Here is an 18,038-nt window from a genome sequence, read left to right on the forward strand (position 1 = left end):
TTTTGTAAAAAATATATTGCATCACACCAATGATTCATGAATGCATCTCTGGTTGCAACAAATCTCTCACTCCAACAAATTGGGTCTTGTACTACTTACAGTAGTTCACTAAATCAAGGTGTCGCTGTATAGCAAAGTTTAAATTTTTAAATGAATAACTGTTTTGGGGTAATTTTATAAAAAAGGCATATCAAATTTGCTAAATTTAATGTTTTTATGTGAACCTTAGTTACCAGGAATGCTGCATTGAACTCAAATGCAAAACAAAACACAAACAAACGGTAACAAAAACACAAACTAGCCAAAATGTTTCACCAAGATTTTATGATATTTATTTTTATTTATCAACAATAAGCCTTGCATAGTTTATATACAGTAATAACTGTAGTGCCATAGGAAAATTTGTCAAATATATTTACGGAGAGAAGGGAGTTAATTATCAGAGGAAAGTGTCAAGCCATTATGACTGTATAGCACTCGGAAGAGATGAAGATAAGGATTTAGGATGGGATGGGAAAATGGGACGGTGTCCAACCACTTGGACGGTTGGGAATTGAACGCTGACCTGCATGAAGCGTGACCGTCACACTACCATCCAGCCCAAGTGGTTGGACACACAAAATTAGGAAGTTTACAGTGTTGTTGAACAAAAATAACAAGTTTCTTAAACTTCCCTAATTCTTAATCAGTAAGTAATGGAAAGATAAAACATACAAATTTCTACATGGTATAATTTTTAATTCTTAATAATCTAAAACGTTGGCTTATATTTTTTGGCTTCTACAATCAAATGATGTGAATTTACAATATCTCCCTTGATGTTCAGATGTTGAAAGGCTTGGTGAGCCAGGATTCTATTAAACGTGTGGTGGGCCGTGATGAGGGCCTCGAGAGCTCGCTGCAGAACCACTGTCCCAGTGCGGAAATTGGTAAAGCACTGCATCACCTCATTGTTGAGACGTTCAACTGATCTTTTCCAGGTGGTTGAAAATGATCTAACTAATAACACAACTTTCTCTGAAATAAAATAACATACTGTATTACATTTTACATGTTACTGATAAATTATTATTTTACATTTAATATCCAGATTGGGTGAAATTCTAAAACTAATGTTCATTATTGAATTTAACTAGATATTAACATTTGAAAACTTAGTAAAATGCTGGAAAAAGTCTAACCCATCTGGAAGTGTCAATGTTAAATCCGAAAATGTGGAATGATGGCAAGAGTATGATGGTATGATATCGCTACCAGAACTTCAGAAGAAATATTCTGAAGTTACTCTCACAGACCACACATTCTCTCTCTCCAACTCAGACCTTCCACACACTGAGATGAGAGGTGTAGCTTGTCTGGCTGATCATCAGTAGGGCCACAAGAATGCCTCTAATCCTCTTATCCACCCTGACATGTTTGCCTGACCCAGCATTGTTTGGATGCATTTATGACCTTTAAAGACTGTTCTCCCCACACTTTCCTTCATATATTAGTCAAAATACTCAAAATCCTGCCACCATAACATCTCAAAATACAGGTAACATGTAGCGATTAATTTTTAACACAAATTAGATCTGATTAGGATTAGGTTAGGTGGTTAGGTTTATTAGGTGGCATTGATAAGTCATCTACAGTACTGTACTATGAATATAAAGTTCTCAAGACAGCCCTGTAATATTTTGAAGGGTAAAGACAAGATCGGTGCCTGTTTTGCTCAAAGTCTGAATAATACAGTAATGCAGAGGAGGAGGAAGCCAGTCAAGTTAAACTAATGTTGACAACACTGTGAAAGTAGTGCAAGAAACTTGTGTGCAAACAAAAGAAACCACCAGTGCCAGGATGACTGCTCCAGGATATGGCAATGATTTTCCACAATAAAATAAACATTGGTGAACAGTGAACAAATCCACAAGGGCCGTGATGAGGGTTCGAACCTACGTCTGAGAGGATCCCAGGCGCTGCTTTAATCGACTAGGCCACGACATGGTCAAAATTGATGTTCATTTGATGCATCACGCTATTGTGATTTGTGTGTGTAATTAGTGAACAGTGTTTGTAAACTCACTGGTGGCCAAAGCACTTTAAGGATTAATATGATATGTGAAAGGTGTCAGCTGAGGCAAAGAAGTATTTCTGGGAATATGGTGAGCATTGAGGCACTCACTATGCTGTGATTTGCAAATGCACCTGGTAGGCATAAACACAAATTGCTACTGACTGGAGAAATCCAAAGTCCAAGTGCATTTAGGATATACTACTACTGCTCAGTATAGTGCATGGATGCCCAGAGACATTTCAGTGCCCTTTAAAAGTTTTAACCTACCAAACAACAGCAAAGTTAACCAATCCACACACTAGAAAATGAAGGGACGACGACATTTCGGTCCGTCCTGGACCATTCTCAAGTCGACTGCGAGAATCGACTTGAGAATGGTCCAGAACGGACTGAAATGTCGTCGTCCCTTCATTTTCTAGTGTGTGGATTGGTCAACATACTTCAGCCACGTTATTGTGACTCATTGCCTGCAACAGCAAAGTTGTATTTGTTTTATAATAGCTCATTAGATCCACACAAGTATGATCTAATAAAGAGAAAAGGCGTTTGCTACATACTTGCCCATCAATATAACTTTGTTGCTCTAACACATGTTCATAACAACTGATGTTGTTAAACAATTTGGAGGGTTGTATTTCAGGGAAAATTAAGATCAAGGACCTGCCCTAAGCACTATGCATGCTAGTGGCTATACAAAAATGTAAGAACTCTTGCATATATAAATAAAATAGAATAAAATAAAATGTACCGGGGCAATATTTAAACTTGAAACTCCAATACCCTCCTCAGTAAGCAGGAGGATACTGTAATTAGGATTTTATGAAAACCTTCATAATGGTAAAGCCATATAAAGTATTGCATAAGTACTGGACAGGGTAAAACCGTCTATCTTGAAAAATGACTGACATCAACTTTGGCCCTAATCAGGGTTCTTTCCTCCAGAAAACAACTAGGAAGATTTCTGAGCCAACAAAATTATAGTAACTGGCAAATTCATTGATGACTAGAAAATGTAAATAAAAAAATTACAAACATTTTGCTAAATACAGTACAGGTATTTACATATCTGTAGATTTCCCATATATTTTTCACAAATTTTACTTTCATCCAATTATTAATTTAAATCTAAGAACAGTACTTAAAAAATAGTATACTGTATACTACTGTACAAGCATTATAAAACTAACTTTCATAATCTTTCAAGGCTTCAATATTGTTGTTTGCAATAAGATGGTCCGTTTCCCTCACAAATGACAGCATGCCACCAAAGTGTGGTGCAAGCACCTCTTCTATATACTCTCCAGTACGCTGACCAAGTAATTCCTTGAGACGCTCACATTCCCGGCTGTCCTCGCGCGTTTTCTCCTACAATGCAAAATTCATTATTTTAAAACGTGTAGAATTTTTATTCTACAAAACTTGTAATGTACTAAATTCAGACAGATGCTAACACCCAAGCTGAAAAGCTTACTTCCAAAATACTTGAACTCCAAAATGTACATACTGTACTGTATCCCCAAAAGGTTCTTCAAATGTAAATCAACTAGCTGATCCTATGTATGCTGTCTCTGGACATTATAAAATACAAACAAACCAGCTATGTTGAAGAGTCTGGATATATGACATAAATATGGTACAGTACATACATACATACACACACATACTGTATAGGTAATTATACACACACACATAGGTAATTACACACACACACATTCATAATGTTATTCCTATCAAGAAGACCTAGAAAAGTGTATGGAGCAATACTTGGCAAATGGAATTTAGTGAACAAATGTCATGTTATGAAATGTAGAATAGGAGAACATAGACCCCACACAACCTATTAATTAAGTGAGAAATCTTTAAAGAATTCTGATAAAGAAAGAGATCTAGGGATGGTTCTAGATAGAAAACTATCACCTGAGGACAATAAAGAAAGAGATCTAGGGATGGTTCTAGATAGAAAACTATCACCTGAGGACAACAAAGAACATTGTGCGAGGAGCCTATGCTACACTTTCTAACTTCAGAATTGCTTTTAAATACATGGATGGCGAAATACTAAAGAAATTGTTCACGACTTTTGTTAGACCAAAGCTGAAATATGCAGCAGTTGTATGGTGCCCATGTCTTAAGAAGCACATCAACACTCTGGAAAAGGTGCAAAGACATGCAATTAAATGGCTCCCGGAACTCTAAAGGACAAGAGCTACGTGAAGAGGTTGGAGGCATTAAATATGCCAAAACCAGAAGATAGAAGAAAAAGAGGCAATACGATCACTACATACAAAATAGTAACAGGAATCGACAAAATTGATAGGGAAGAATTCCCGAGATCTGGAACTTCAAGAACAAGAGGTCATAGATTTAAACAACTAAACAAAGCTACCGAAGAAATATAAGAAAATTCACTTTCACAAAGAGTGGTAGACGGTTGGAACAATTTAGGCGAGGTGGTGGTGGAGGCCAAAACCGTCGGTAATTTCAAAGTGTTTTATGACAGTGCTAGGAAGACGTGACACCAGGAGCGTAGGTCTCATCCTGTAACAACACTTAGGTAATTACACACACACATACACACACAAACTGTGTGCATCTATGATTAATTAGTACTTTAAGAATAGTAGTTACTTTTAAATTTGTATTCCTATACAGTATTTTATTTGTATTTACATACCGTATATAGCTTTTAACTTACAGACAGTACAGATAGCATCATGTCATAATTATTGATGAGGAAAATAAGCTGATCTTTTCGGTTGTGAAAGACAGCAGCCATTTTGAGTATAACTTTCTCCACTTCATCCTGAAGTTGTAACATAAGGCTATCGACACCCTCTAGTGGGAACTTCTCATGTAGAACCATCACTGCACCACTGAATTCTGCATACCGTCGGGTGATCTAAGAAACAATTATTAAATACTATTCAAATATGGTTCATATACTAATTATTGTTGGAATCAAGATAAATGGGAATGAAGATGCAGAAAATTTATATTGAATGAGGAAGTCACTGGAGAAAAATGCTTGTACAGCTTACAGAGAGGATATGACCATGTAGAATGCATTTATGGAAGAAGACCTTACATTACCAGCATGTGATTATGTATGTGGTATAGAGCAGGCATGTCAAACTAAGGGTCTCCTGAGGGCCATATCGGTCACATTTGTTATCAGAAGGGCCACACACCATAACTAATTGAAGTCATTTAATACAAAGTATTGCAGAATATTTTTTTATTATATTATATACCTAATTACAGTATCATTTGTGTGGGCCGCAGGTGTGCTTGCAAAAGGCCATGTGTTTGACATGCCTGGTATAGAAGGTTAATGTGGCTGTGGTGATTGCATATGTTTTATGTGATAACAGCTGTCAGAATAAGAAATAATTGGATTAATCAGCCAACAAGAAGAAAATATTTTGAGGATGGTTAGTTCAATTATCAATACAATATATAAATTGGCAGTTCTAGGTGACAATTAGGGTTTCACAGCTGTAAGGTATTTTGAAGCTTTCTAACAGTCATTTTGGGCTAGACTGAGTACTCTTCAATGTCCTCTTAGCATCATTATGACCTGCCTGACTAAGCTTCAACCTGTTCTGGGGTTACCTGTAGTTTACCTGTATCCAGTTTGAAAGTAATTCTCCTCCCCAAGTTCAGCCAGTGGCTAGGCATGTCTGGCGATAACTTCTTTAGTCATGCTATTGCTTGCAGCAGCCCACAGGCTCACATTTAGAAACAAACCTGTTGATGTGGTACTTCCTGCAGAAACTTTTCCAATTGTCACTTGAAAACATGTACTTTTGTTATTCTGTATACAGTACTTGGAAGTTTAAAAGGGTCATGGACCTCTGATGTTCATACAGTGTATTCTAATTGTGTCTTTGGAACCTCTACTCTTCACTGGTTATATTCTGCACTTCCTACCAAATCTTTCACTCTAGTAAGTTGCTATATCATCTAACAAATTAAGAATCTAACCTCCGAGTATTTTCCATAGACTTTATATATTGTATGATACCTCTCGTCTCTATTCCAGAAAGCACATCTTTAGCATTTTTAGATGGTCCCAGTAATTTAGTTGCTTTAGTGTGTGTATGCATGCAGTGTATATTTTCTGTATTCTTTTATTTCAGAAATCTTTTCTGTCTTGAAAGTGGAGGTGAGTATCAAGAAGTATTCAAGGCTGGGATGCACAAGTGGTTTGAAAAGAAGGAGCAATGTGGTGGCATCCGTGGATTTGAAGGTTCTTATACTGTATTCCACCCTATCATTTTCCTGACTGGTCCTAATGTACTTCTTTGCTTTCAGAAGCAATTTAGTGGCCTATATCAGAAACAATAAATAATATGGGTACGATTATGGCAGTACAGTATTAGTGAATATTGCACAATGCTTGTAATGGTAGGGATAGTACGTTACCTTTATTTACAATAAGTTTGAACATGAGTGGCTAAGATGAGTGGCCCCTCAGGTGCGAGGTTTAAAATGTGGTCAACATGTGGCATGTGAAATATTCATGCAAAGCACAGATAGGCAAGAGTTTTAGTATTTTAAACTATACAGTATCCACTACTGGAGCTGGTATGGTAAATTGACTCGACACATAGCTGGCTCAAAGACAACAAAAATCCGCTGTAGTTGACTTACATAATGGGGCCGCATGTCCAGTGCTGTCATTTTGGATGGATCACATTCCTGAATGCTCTGTATGTTCATCTTCACCACGTATTCAAACCTGAATATAATAGATACTTATTACAAAGAAGCAAGTGACACTTACACGTTATCTCGTTTTTTGTTTTTAGTTTTTATTTAAGATACCATCACACACAGTAAGACTTGGATGAAGTGGTGGATTATCTCCCGACACCATAGTGGTGCTCCAGGGAACTATAAAATACGTCACTATAGGGTAATTTAACAAACTCTTCACTGGAACTAATTGGAAAAGTCAGTTAAACAAGTACAATGAAATGTATGAAATATTTTGAGAGATATATGACAGTGGTGTTTAAAAATTCATTCCAAACCAAAGATGAACTGGAAAATGATTGTCTTAACATAAATTGTGAGGGGCCACAGGAAGAGGCCTCACCCATAAACATACCAACAATACAAAAGCATGAAATGACTACAAGACAGAAAGACAAGAAACAGAAAGAAAAATGTAAAAGAGGATACCAACAAATGTATCACTGAACCCAGCCTATTACATAAATTCATATGTAGCAATTTGTAAGTAAATGATAAAATCTAGAGATTAAGATTGGGATACATATTCACAGACAGAAGGAAATGTATGAAATCCTAAGTGAACAGTTCCAAAATGTGTTCATTCAAAATTAAGTTTTCAGGGAACTAGACTCAATACAAATTTTAGAACACCTACATACAGTACGTCTATAGATGACAAAAAAACTGCACAAAGATTTAGGCAGAAACCAGTCAGTCAGGCAAGATGGAGTCTCTCCTTGGGTTCCAAGGAAATGTGGACTACAACTTATTTTTCAAACATTCTTGCAAATGGATAACCTAGCAGACATATAATGAGCATAGTTTCAATTACAAAAAGGGTCAAGAAAAACTTTTTCAAGTTGAAACTATAGACCTGCATCACTGATGGTCAACAAGTGGAATATACTGAAACAAGTCTTTGCAACCACTTCTACCACAACCTTTAGGGCAGATAGAACAAACTTGAACATTCAGAAATTAAAAATAATATGCATCAGGTACAAAAAAATTATTAGGTGAGGCATAAAGTCACTGTTTAGTAAGTACTGACAAATTGTATTAATATTTTCCTCAGTAAAAATGTTTACATTAACTTGCATAAAACTTGAACAGATACAGTACTGTACATAAAATTCTATAATACCTGTACAGTACTGCTTACCTGGGCCATATCATGTGAAGTAACTGTTCCCAATGATTGTCTAAAGCAGGAACTGCCCTTTTGTGGCACAAGAGTCGATACTGATGAATAAGGTGTGCACACAAGTAAAGTGCTATTGAGTCATAGCAACCCATAACTACACCACACACCTCTTTCTGTCAAATGAAAATTAATCTTACATAAAGATCACAAAATTAAAAGTTTATATACAGTACTATTACAGTATAAATCATGCTTTACATAGTTAACTACCTTTCTAAAGACATTATTTGTAATGTAAAAATGGCTTCCGGCAAAAAATGGCTAAAAATGGCAAAAATTTGTAATGTAAATGTTCACTTCCTCTAGGAAGTGAACTTTTTTTTTGTGTCCTCTTATTTGTAATTGTATTTATGCTTTATTTAACATGCATTCCGTACAAAAAAATTCACAGTATTAAGGAATGCTGCACTTTATGTATTCTGAAAACCTACTTAGCAACACTATGAACCAAACCTGAACATGTTGGAGTGTTTTGCCCATCACAGTCATGAAGAGCTTTAAAGCATCACTATCTCGGACCATGAAGAACTCTGTGAGAAATATGTATTCCCGGCAGCCATTGTCCATCAGTGCATACTGCTGACTTCTAAATAGCACTTCAAATGCATACTGTGGAAAACATCAAAATTGCATAATAAATACTTAAACATTTATTTACTATCTTACGATACAGTGTACAGTATATTTAATTCCAAAACAAAAGAATGAAAGGAACATAAAGATGTACCTTCAACACTAATGCCAGATTACTTCTCTCTATATTTCAGGATAACTATAGGTTACCCTATAATGACAAGTAAATACCCCTCATATTTACATCATATGTATAAAAACCAGACAATAATGTCTAAACTCAACATATGATGATATGTTGATCCCCAGGGTAATGTAATAAGATAATAACCACATTATAAGGGTTAAAATATACCATTAGTCATCATTTGTCAGTGCACTTCCATCCTTGCTATCTCAAACCAACACAAGTAGAATTTTTTTTTCTAGGCATACAGTATTCTACCTTTCTAGAGAATTTTTGTTTTCTGCATAGAGGGCTGATGTACTGTGCTCAGACATAGCAGTGCTGTGTTACAAAAAGTGACAAGCCATCATCTTAATAGAGCTCTATGGTCACTCACTAAAACTCTCATATAACTTCAATCGATCTTCTTTTTGTCATTTCATTCTCATAACTCTAGTTACCTCTTCCTCCGACAAAGCCAACCTCTTTGACACACTTCTTCCAACTCTAAATATTAGGCATTCTTTCCATGTTACCAAGATACTTCAGTTCTTTGTTGTTCCAGCTCTATTACAGTCTCATTCACTCTTGTCTAGATTATTGCTTTCAAATTAGAGGTAGCATTCTCTCCAACAAAATTCCTGAGACAATACAGAGTTAAGCTGCTTCTCTCATCAGTTCTCCTGACCTCACATCTAAGTTTCCATCATTTTCCTCCTGCCACAAACCTGTACTGGATCTTATACAGCTATTGCCACGATAACACACTCAAGAAATACACAAAAAGTTGCTGTCTCAACTTATGCTGATTTATTATTGATGTTTTTTCTTTTGGAACCTGAATTACATGTGAGCCACCATTTCTAGTGGTCACAGGAAGTAGGTGGCTTGTCAAAAATCTCCCAATTATTCTTGAAGATTTTTCCCAGTTGTGCTTTGAACTAAAGTATTGTCTTGGTATTGATAACCAACAGATTTGCAACTTCGTAAGTTTGTTACCCTATTCATTAAACAACTATTGTACTGTCTGTCCAACACTGCAGTTTCTTGCTCTTGAAGATGTTGCCCCGTGAGAGTTTTTGATAGAAATGGCCTAAACCAATGTATTCAATTTGCTTGGCATTTTAAAGGTTTTGACAAGATCAGCCCTGTCGTGTCTTTTTTGCAGAGTTGTTCGTCTTGAGATGAAGAACCTTTACTGGTAGTGTATAAAGGTTGTTAGTTCTTAGTAAATTTTATCGCTGTGTGCTAAAACCTTTTTTTCAAACCTATTCTCCTGTTTAGATAGCAGTTTTTGTAACTATATGCACCATAGTACAAAGATTACCATTCTAAGCAATTAGATAGTAGAACTTTGTACTGTACTACAGTACCAGTATTCACTTTATAGAGACACAAAAAATGAAGCTAAAAACACACTTAAATATTCCTAGGCCTAGTGTAGCGCACATATGTACTATATTAGGCCTAGAAGGTTAGGGTTAGGTTAGTATTTTTTCAACATAAGTAGAAAATAGTTTTCCAGTTTGTCCAACTCAATAGTGCTGATTTCTACTTTCTAATTTCGTTGTACTGTACGTCGGTATATATACTATGATCCTCATCATTACTATAAGTACAGTGTTATCAAAACAGGAGGATGGGCTGCTTTTTTCAGTGCAGCTATATCTTTTTGAAGGTGAGGTCTCCATCCACTGTGTAGCAACTTTGTTATAGTAAATTAAAAGAAATGTTAAGAGAAGAAAGTCTGACATTTGTATTGTGATAAAAACATGACCCATTAGAGTGGTCATGCATTAATATTTACACTGCCATACTGACAGTCCTGAAAACTGACTTTTTCACTTTATTAAAAAAATTATTCCAACCTTGGCTTCATTTTTGCTGGCAGTGTGAGGCACAATTATATCCTGAATAAGGCCAGCAGGAGAGAGCACAGAGTCTCTGGTGCCCAGTGTGAACACAGTTCCTCGACTCTTGAGACTCTTCGTGAAGAAGCTGTTGGCTCTTGAATCTTCTACACCCATAAGGTCATCACGTGTCACACCTTCCTCATACTGTAAATCATTTGAAATTGTAAGTTTGACAAGATTAATTATCAATACAGTAACCAAAATATGGATTAAAATTCTGCATGTGTACAAGGACTAACATTGATCCAAATGTTCAATGCCCAATTTCTGAGCTAAGGACTCTCTCAGATGCTACTTGAACTAGATCTTCTCACTGAACACAGCCCCCTCGGCCTTGGGGATGAAAGCATCACATTAAGGAAGCCTTTTGACATGTCCTTGGAAGAGTTTGATATTGCCAAAGGAAGCAATTGAGTGGTTTAAGTTCTGAAATAAATTTACTTTACTGCACATATATAAAGTATTTAGATTTGCTTAAACTTTAATAATAATATTATAATTACATGCCTCAGTGCCTTCAATCACAATATAGTTGATATTGCCAATATCAACTATATCTTCTCTCAGTTCGTCTACAATTTATTCACCACACTTCAGCCTCTCCCACATTTTGCCAATATAGTAATGTTAGCTACAATCTCCATATTATACATAGTAATTAAAAAAACAAACATTCTATGGTGTTATGGTTATGTGGAAAGAATGAATTACAATAATGGTGGATAAACCATGCACGAGTGACCCTAAATATGGGAGGAAAGGCAGGCCATGAAATTGGGCAAACATAGTGAGCATGTGAGAAAATGTGGCCAGTGTGTGAACTTTAAATGCTTTCATGGCATGGTCATACACATAGAAAATACATGAAAGCTAGAAACCTTTTGCGGACTTCATGTATTTTTCCAATAGCAAAATCTTTACAGATTTCTGGGGTTGGAGCAATATCGAGGTCCGATTTTCAAGGTCGCATTGTTACAATAGTCAGCAAAAGATTTAACATACAAAATTAAAACAAAATATATACTCATTGATTCAACAGTTACCAGTCATGGAAGAAGATAGAGTACAGATGGAGATGTAGTGGAGATGGGGCACAACATGCAAATTGTACTCTATTTTTATTGTCCTGTATTATCTGACTTTAAAATTATTTATGTTATGTTAATGACTAGACACAAACCTGTAGCTTCCACAGCTGTTTTGTATATGATTGGAAGTAAGAGCTATAGACCTTGCTCATCGTTTCAACATACTCATCATGAATTTCTGCAGCTATTGTTCTTGCATGTAGGAGCAGGAATTCAAAGAAAAACCTGTATAAAATATTATAGTTACAGTACAGATCTCTTTTATAATAAAACAAAATAGTACTTCAATATCTTCACAAAACTAAGATAGTAAGAATCTAGAAAAAATGTGGGCAATACTGTAAGTTATTAAAATACTGTACAACTAAATATGTGAGTGAAACAAAGATATGCTCAATATCACAAAGTTCTTACTTGTGCTTGATCATTGCATTTTGTGGTATTTGATAGTTAGAGAGAGGTTTCCGAAACTGGTACACCTTTTGGAGTAAATATTCTCGAATCTTACTGACAGCTTTCACTGTGAGTTTGTCTACAATATCTTGAACATCTTGGCAAGAGTGGGCATCTGAAGAAACAGTACTTCGGTAAATCTTATAAAATCAAATTTGTATATTTTTACATAAAACAAGTGGAAAGGCTTTTTCATACACAGTAACATACAGTAACATAAGCAAAAAGACAAAAGGTGAGGGCTGCAAGACCAGCATAAAACATATGATTGTATACAGCTATAGAAATGTTCCAAGATCATAAGGCATTGGGAGATTATCTTCATTTGGCTACTCTTTACTTGTACTGCTGGTAATGGCTGAACAAAAAACAAAATTAGATAGATCACACTACTTAATTAATAGAAACTGCACACATACCTCTAAAATTTTGTTCCTTGATAAATTTGCTTTTTTCATTCAGTGCCTTAAGTTGTTGCATGAAGAGCTCATCTGTCACAGAGGTGTTGAGAATATGGCTGATGGAAGAGAAACAATAATACTGAATGGCATTTTTCACAACTTTTAAATTAAAATTTCCTCAACACAAGGTGGCACTCAAGAAATAGCCAAGACAAGAAAGACGAACACTGCCACAACAAAATCATTGGAGAGATCACCATGCCATTTCTTATTGATGTAATGAAAAATTGTGTAGAAAGTTAATAGGCCAGCCACCTGATTCCCATACCGATGGAGGTACATCAGCCACGAAACCTTTAAATGTGTAGAGCAACAGCCACAATAATTCTATGTACTTACAGGGGCCTGACAGCTGAGTTGGCAGCGCTCGGGATTCGTAGTCCTAAGGTTCCGGGTTCGATCCCCTTTGGAGGCGGAAACAAATGGGCAGAGTTTCTTTCACCCTGATGCTCCTGTTCACCTAGCAGTAAATAGGTACCTGGGAGTTAGACAGCTGCTACGGGCTGCTTCCTGGGGATGTGTAACAACGAGGAGGCCTGGTCGGGGACCAGGTCGTAGGGACACTAAGCTCCGAAATCAAGATAACCTCAAGATATACTTCCTGGAGCAGATCCTATATCAGAGCTGAATCACAGGGAATGTTGTCAGGTTGGACAATGCTAGACTAAAACCAGGAACCAGAAGGAAAACATGATGCACACAATTCTTTAACTTTGCCAGAAACGATATGTCATCTGAACTGAAAGAATCACCGATTCATCTCTCACTAATCCCATACACACAGTACAACCAATGCAAATGCTTCCTGATCCAAAAACAGCCACTTAAATAAGGAGCTTGTGGCTCCAAGTGGAGGTAAACTGATCTAGCTGCACTTGGGTCATGTAAATGATTCTTATCTGGGATTTCATAGGCCTTTCCTTACAAGTCTAATCTGCTTGGGGTTAGGTGTGTGATTTGCCAAAACACTTCCTCTGTGCATTGCATGCCTACCTGTTTGCATAATGGTCTGGGCAGCAGTACTTACACATGGGAGATTTGCTTACTTCATATTGTGCAAATTTCCCATTACAGTATAGTATCTGAATTCACCTAAGTCCAAAGTTCATTTTACAACATACTGATTAGGATTTCATTCATAAGGAAATTATTTGTGCCAATTTTTATGAAAAACAATGTGTCAATTGAGAATGGGTACATCATTATAGGAAAGGAATCATATAAGATCTTTGTAGTACAGTTGGGTACGTTCCCTACTCAAAATTGGGCAACCCGGATTCAAATCTTGGGTGGGACAGAAATGGTTGGGCATGTTTCCTGTCACCTAATGCCTCTGTTCACCTAGCAGTAAATAGGTAACTGGGAGTTAGTCAGCTGTTGTTAGTCAACCTTGGGGGAGACCTCGATACACACCTAACATATATACATACACTGGCTGCTTTCCCTGACAAACCAAATTATTAAACTTATTAATAATTAGTAAATCCTCACAGAAATTAATGAATAATCTTCACATTTTAAGATCACCCTTTAGCTAATATCTATGTACAAGATAAAAATTATATTAATTTTTTAACAACAATTTATGGAATATAAAAAATTGTTTGTAATAAAAAAAACTTGAGACAGTTACTATTCAGATAATGAGGCTGTTGCTAGGAGCTTAGTACTGATACAATGGTGGCAATAACTCTCCATATACAGTAACTTCAACTTTTAACTGCTTATGTTACCTGTTTTCTTGAGTAAGTGTATGCTTTATTATTATTAATCTATAATATTAAATGTATCTTTCTTTCATCTTATGAAGGTGAAGGAAAGGATCTTTCCTTGATCTTCATAAAATATCAGTATTGGATGTCATTTATATCAACATTGATTCCTATCTTCCGGGCAGTATACATTTTCAACGTGAAAGAGGTTAATTTCTTACTGTATCATAACTTCAGGGACCATAAGTTGATCAATGAATGCTGACATCTCTGCATGAACTTGCTTTCTGTTAGTCAACTGGATATTGATTGTGGCTGATTGTTCTTGAAGAGATTGTATTTCCTGACTAATTGTAGATAAATGAGTCAGGAATCCTTCCAGCATACCCTGCATATTCTAAACAGAAAAACACATTAATTGCATTTTCTCTAAAACAACAAAAAATAGACACAAAATGACATGTCAAAAGAAAATTAAGAAATTGCAGGCATTGCCATAAGTGAAAGTGAATTACAAAAGTTGGCAAGTTGCCATTATAGAGTATACTGATTAAAACCCATTATTATATATTAGCTATACAGGCAGAAGAAGAATATCACTATACAGTAATAATAATATTGTAATAATAATAATAATAATTTTTATTCAGGTAAAAGTACATACAAAATGAGTTACAAACAGAATGTTGGCTTTCTAGATTGAGCTAGTATATATGTACTATGCTTAAAGCCACTAATACACACTGCATTTCAGCCAAAACACTAGGCTGGAGAAATAGCAATTATGAGATTTCAACAACCAGTATAGTAAATTAGATTAAATAAGACTCTTGATAGCTGGATATAATGAGCCAAGAAGAGTGCTTGCTACCAAAATATTTTTTTTGTTAGTCCTTTCTCTGAGGCAGAGTACAGCATTAACATCCTACAAGTTAAATAAATACAGGTATTAAAAATCATTATTAATGCACTCCAATTCCATGGGATGGGAAGATATCAACTTGGAAGAAATAGGAAAGTAATGCAGGTAAAACACACTCAAAATGACACACACATCATGTCATCATACTTTCCATACTATATACTGTAGCATCACATCCATCCAGCACCATAATGCTCCAGTAGATATAGCTTCTCATAAAAGAGTACAGTACAATGAAAATGCATTCAAATAATAATGACAAATGCATATTATCTTCACAAAAATGAGTGAAACTTGAATTACTGTCGCTGGTTAGTACTTTCCTATGCCCTTATGAGAGTGGGACATAGGTCTAAGTGAGCAGCCGAGTGGGTTGATCTGAGAGGTCTACTATACAGTTAACTCATGTGGAATGAGGAAGTGAATACAATATAATAATTTTCACACAAAATGTGATTATGTATTGCCAAGACTAAGAAACATGGAAACTGTAAAGACACAGTATATTGGTGATTGGTTTCAAATCGTTAACATGGTGCCGTTTTGCTGGTTGTATAAAAAGATAAATATTAATAGGGTTTTATTAGAAAATATATTTTTAATCATAGAAAGAAACATTACAAATATGCTACAGATACTGTAGCATATTTGAATCATGTATATACTATAGTTACTTTTTGTTCCTACAGATATGCAGTAAGTAATTTAGTGCTGTATACAACCTTGTTAAAGACACTTGAATTTTTTTTAAAGTATCTGGTACTTACTTCAAGAATTGAATCACACTCTGTAATTTGGTGGTGAAGTGTAGCTATATTCTGGGCCTTGTTGATATAATCCTGTATGCTCAAATTTTCAAGCTGGAAAACAAGGATTTAATTTTACTGATCCAATTATTATTTAAAACAATTCACTGTTAAAATAAGCAGACAGCCTACATTACTTAAATTCATGCAATAATTGTATTTACTTATAGTATAATTACAGTACTCCACTGTATAATAATCATACAGTACTGTATTTTGTACCTATAATACTGTATTCTTAAAAACTATACAAATTTTAATACAAGTAGTTTAAAGTACAGTACAGTATATACATTAGGCACAGTTATATTCACTGCTGAGTTTGCAATATATCACCAATAATTTACAAGCATTACTATTCAGCAATAATCATTAAAAACAAAGTTACCTTTTTGTCAAAGGCTTTCTTTGTGATTGCACAAACATTTTCCTGTTGTTTACCTGTCGGAGTTCCTTCTCAACAGACTGTGAGTACTGTCTGAGGTCTGTCCCTGAAGTGAGGGCCTCACGGATTACCTCATCTTCCAACTGAGCCTTAATGCTTGAATCAACATCCTCACTGCCACCAGATCCCGACATCGTAAGGGCGGGTTCTCTGGGATAAAAAAAATAAATAAATAAATAAATTATTTATGCGAAACATAAATCATTGTTGATTTAATATAAAATTTTGCACCTTTTCATAATTAACGGAACCTTTTTACATATACAAATATTAGAATATTGATCAACATACTGAATTGTATGTTCAGTCATCATGTTACTTTATTCATAGTACATAAAAAGTACATAGCACTGATGTTTTTACATTCTTGTAAAGCTACTGGCACACATTCTTGTAAAGCCACAAATTGGTTATGTCTCCCAGCTTACCTAACCTGGCCAAACCTAAAATTAGCAACTGGACAATCACCACTTTCAACAACAAAAACACACATAAAAAACACATCACTGACCTGTACAATTGTTGAATATTGTCCATTTTGACTAGCATCCCTCTGCTGGGCCAGTTAGATATCAGTCAGATCACGCTTTATAAAATTTGTTAAGAAAATAACCTGTGCTATATAGGCATCACATCTTGGTCCCTTGGCCCTGCCTTGGCCCTGCCTTGGCCTTACCTTGGGCCTGCCTAGGCCTTGCCTAGACTCTTGTCTGGCTCTAGGCCTTGTCAAGCTCTAGACTTGACAAGGCCATCATCACGATAAATTGTTACTATGGTAACATGTTCCATTAAAAAAGAATTTAAACTTAAGATATATACATATGCTTAATGCGTCTTAAATCATTAAATTCACTTTAAAATGGCAATATCAAATTCAAAAGTATGATTATGACCGAAAGTGAATATGACCGGCGGTGTTGTTGTTGTTGACAGCCATCAGCTGTTGTGAGGCCGCCGCCGTGTCACACCCACAGAGCTCTAACATCTGGTGGCTGTCAAACTGCCTCTACACCGGCGGCCATATTGAACCACCTTATTTACTGCTGGGCGCTTAGGACGTTCATCATAAATAAATGATTGTGAATTGTGCAGCTAATTAATTATTTATTTTGTATAAATAAAGGGTTAATTGGTTGCATTGTTAAGTACCTTCTTCAAAACTTGATGAGTTTCGGACAGTTTCCTTGCCCGAAACGCTATGCGTGGTAGTGGCTTTACAAGAATGTAAAATCATCACCATTACTATATACTCTCTTAACCCCTATGTATCTTCTTGTATATAAATAAATAAATAAAAACGTCTGTAGACAGCTCAATTGAATAACAACCGAATTATCGTGTGTAAGAAGCATGATGTGCGTTCGAATTTCGCTCGAAATTGGTTAGTAAGTAATTATTAAAGAAGGCACCAAGCCGGCTATCCATGGTTAGGTTAAGGTTAGTTTATGGTTAAGATTAGGTTAGGGATGTGGTTTATCTTTTTTTTTTTTTTGAGATAT

The 18,038-nt window shown here is 35.7% G+C and overlaps 1 protein-coding gene across 1 annotated transcript; it reads right to left on the reverse strand.

Annotated features, from left to right (window-relative positions):
• Positions 1-190: 190 nt before the first annotated feature.
• On the reverse strand, positions 191-17,569 carry Vps52 (vacuolar protein sorting 52). Its single transcript, XM_045750744.2, has 14 exons — positions 17,051-17,569; positions 16,536-16,689; positions 16,056-16,148; positions 14,588-14,763; positions 12,613-12,710; positions 12,155-12,308; positions 11,833-11,965; positions 10,608-10,796; positions 8,454-8,609; positions 7,959-8,113; positions 6,710-6,797; positions 4,752-4,955; positions 3,244-3,421; positions 191-1,017 (listed from the first exon to the last, which is right to left on the reverse strand). The coding sequence occupies exons 1-14, from the start codon at positions 17,086-17,088 to the stop codon at positions 752-754; spliced, it is 2,082 nt and encodes a 693-aa protein (XP_045606700.1). The 5' UTR covers positions 17,089-17,569; the 3' UTR covers positions 191-751.
• Positions 17,570-18,038: the final 469 nt, after the last annotated feature.

This window comes from Procambarus clarkii, chromosome 52 (assembly GCF_040958095.1).
Source record: "Procambarus clarkii isolate CNS0578487 chromosome 52, FALCON_Pclarkii_2.0, whole genome shotgun sequence".
NCBI lineage: Eukaryota > Metazoa > Arthropoda > Malacostraca > Decapoda > Cambaridae > Procambarus > Procambarus clarkii.

Coding starts and splice junctions, on each gene's coding strand:
- Vps52 (XM_045750744.2), bottom strand. CDS start 17,088: ATGCTAGTCAAAATGGACAATATTCAACAATTGTACAG. Junction 16,690..17,050: donor AATATTCAACAATTGTACAG/GTCAGTGATGTG, acceptor TTTTTATCCCAG/AGAACCCGCCCTTACGATGT. Junction 1,018..3,243: donor AGCCTTGAAAGATTATGAAA/GTTAGTTTTATA, acceptor ATTTTATTTCAG/AGAAAGTTGTGTTATTAGTT.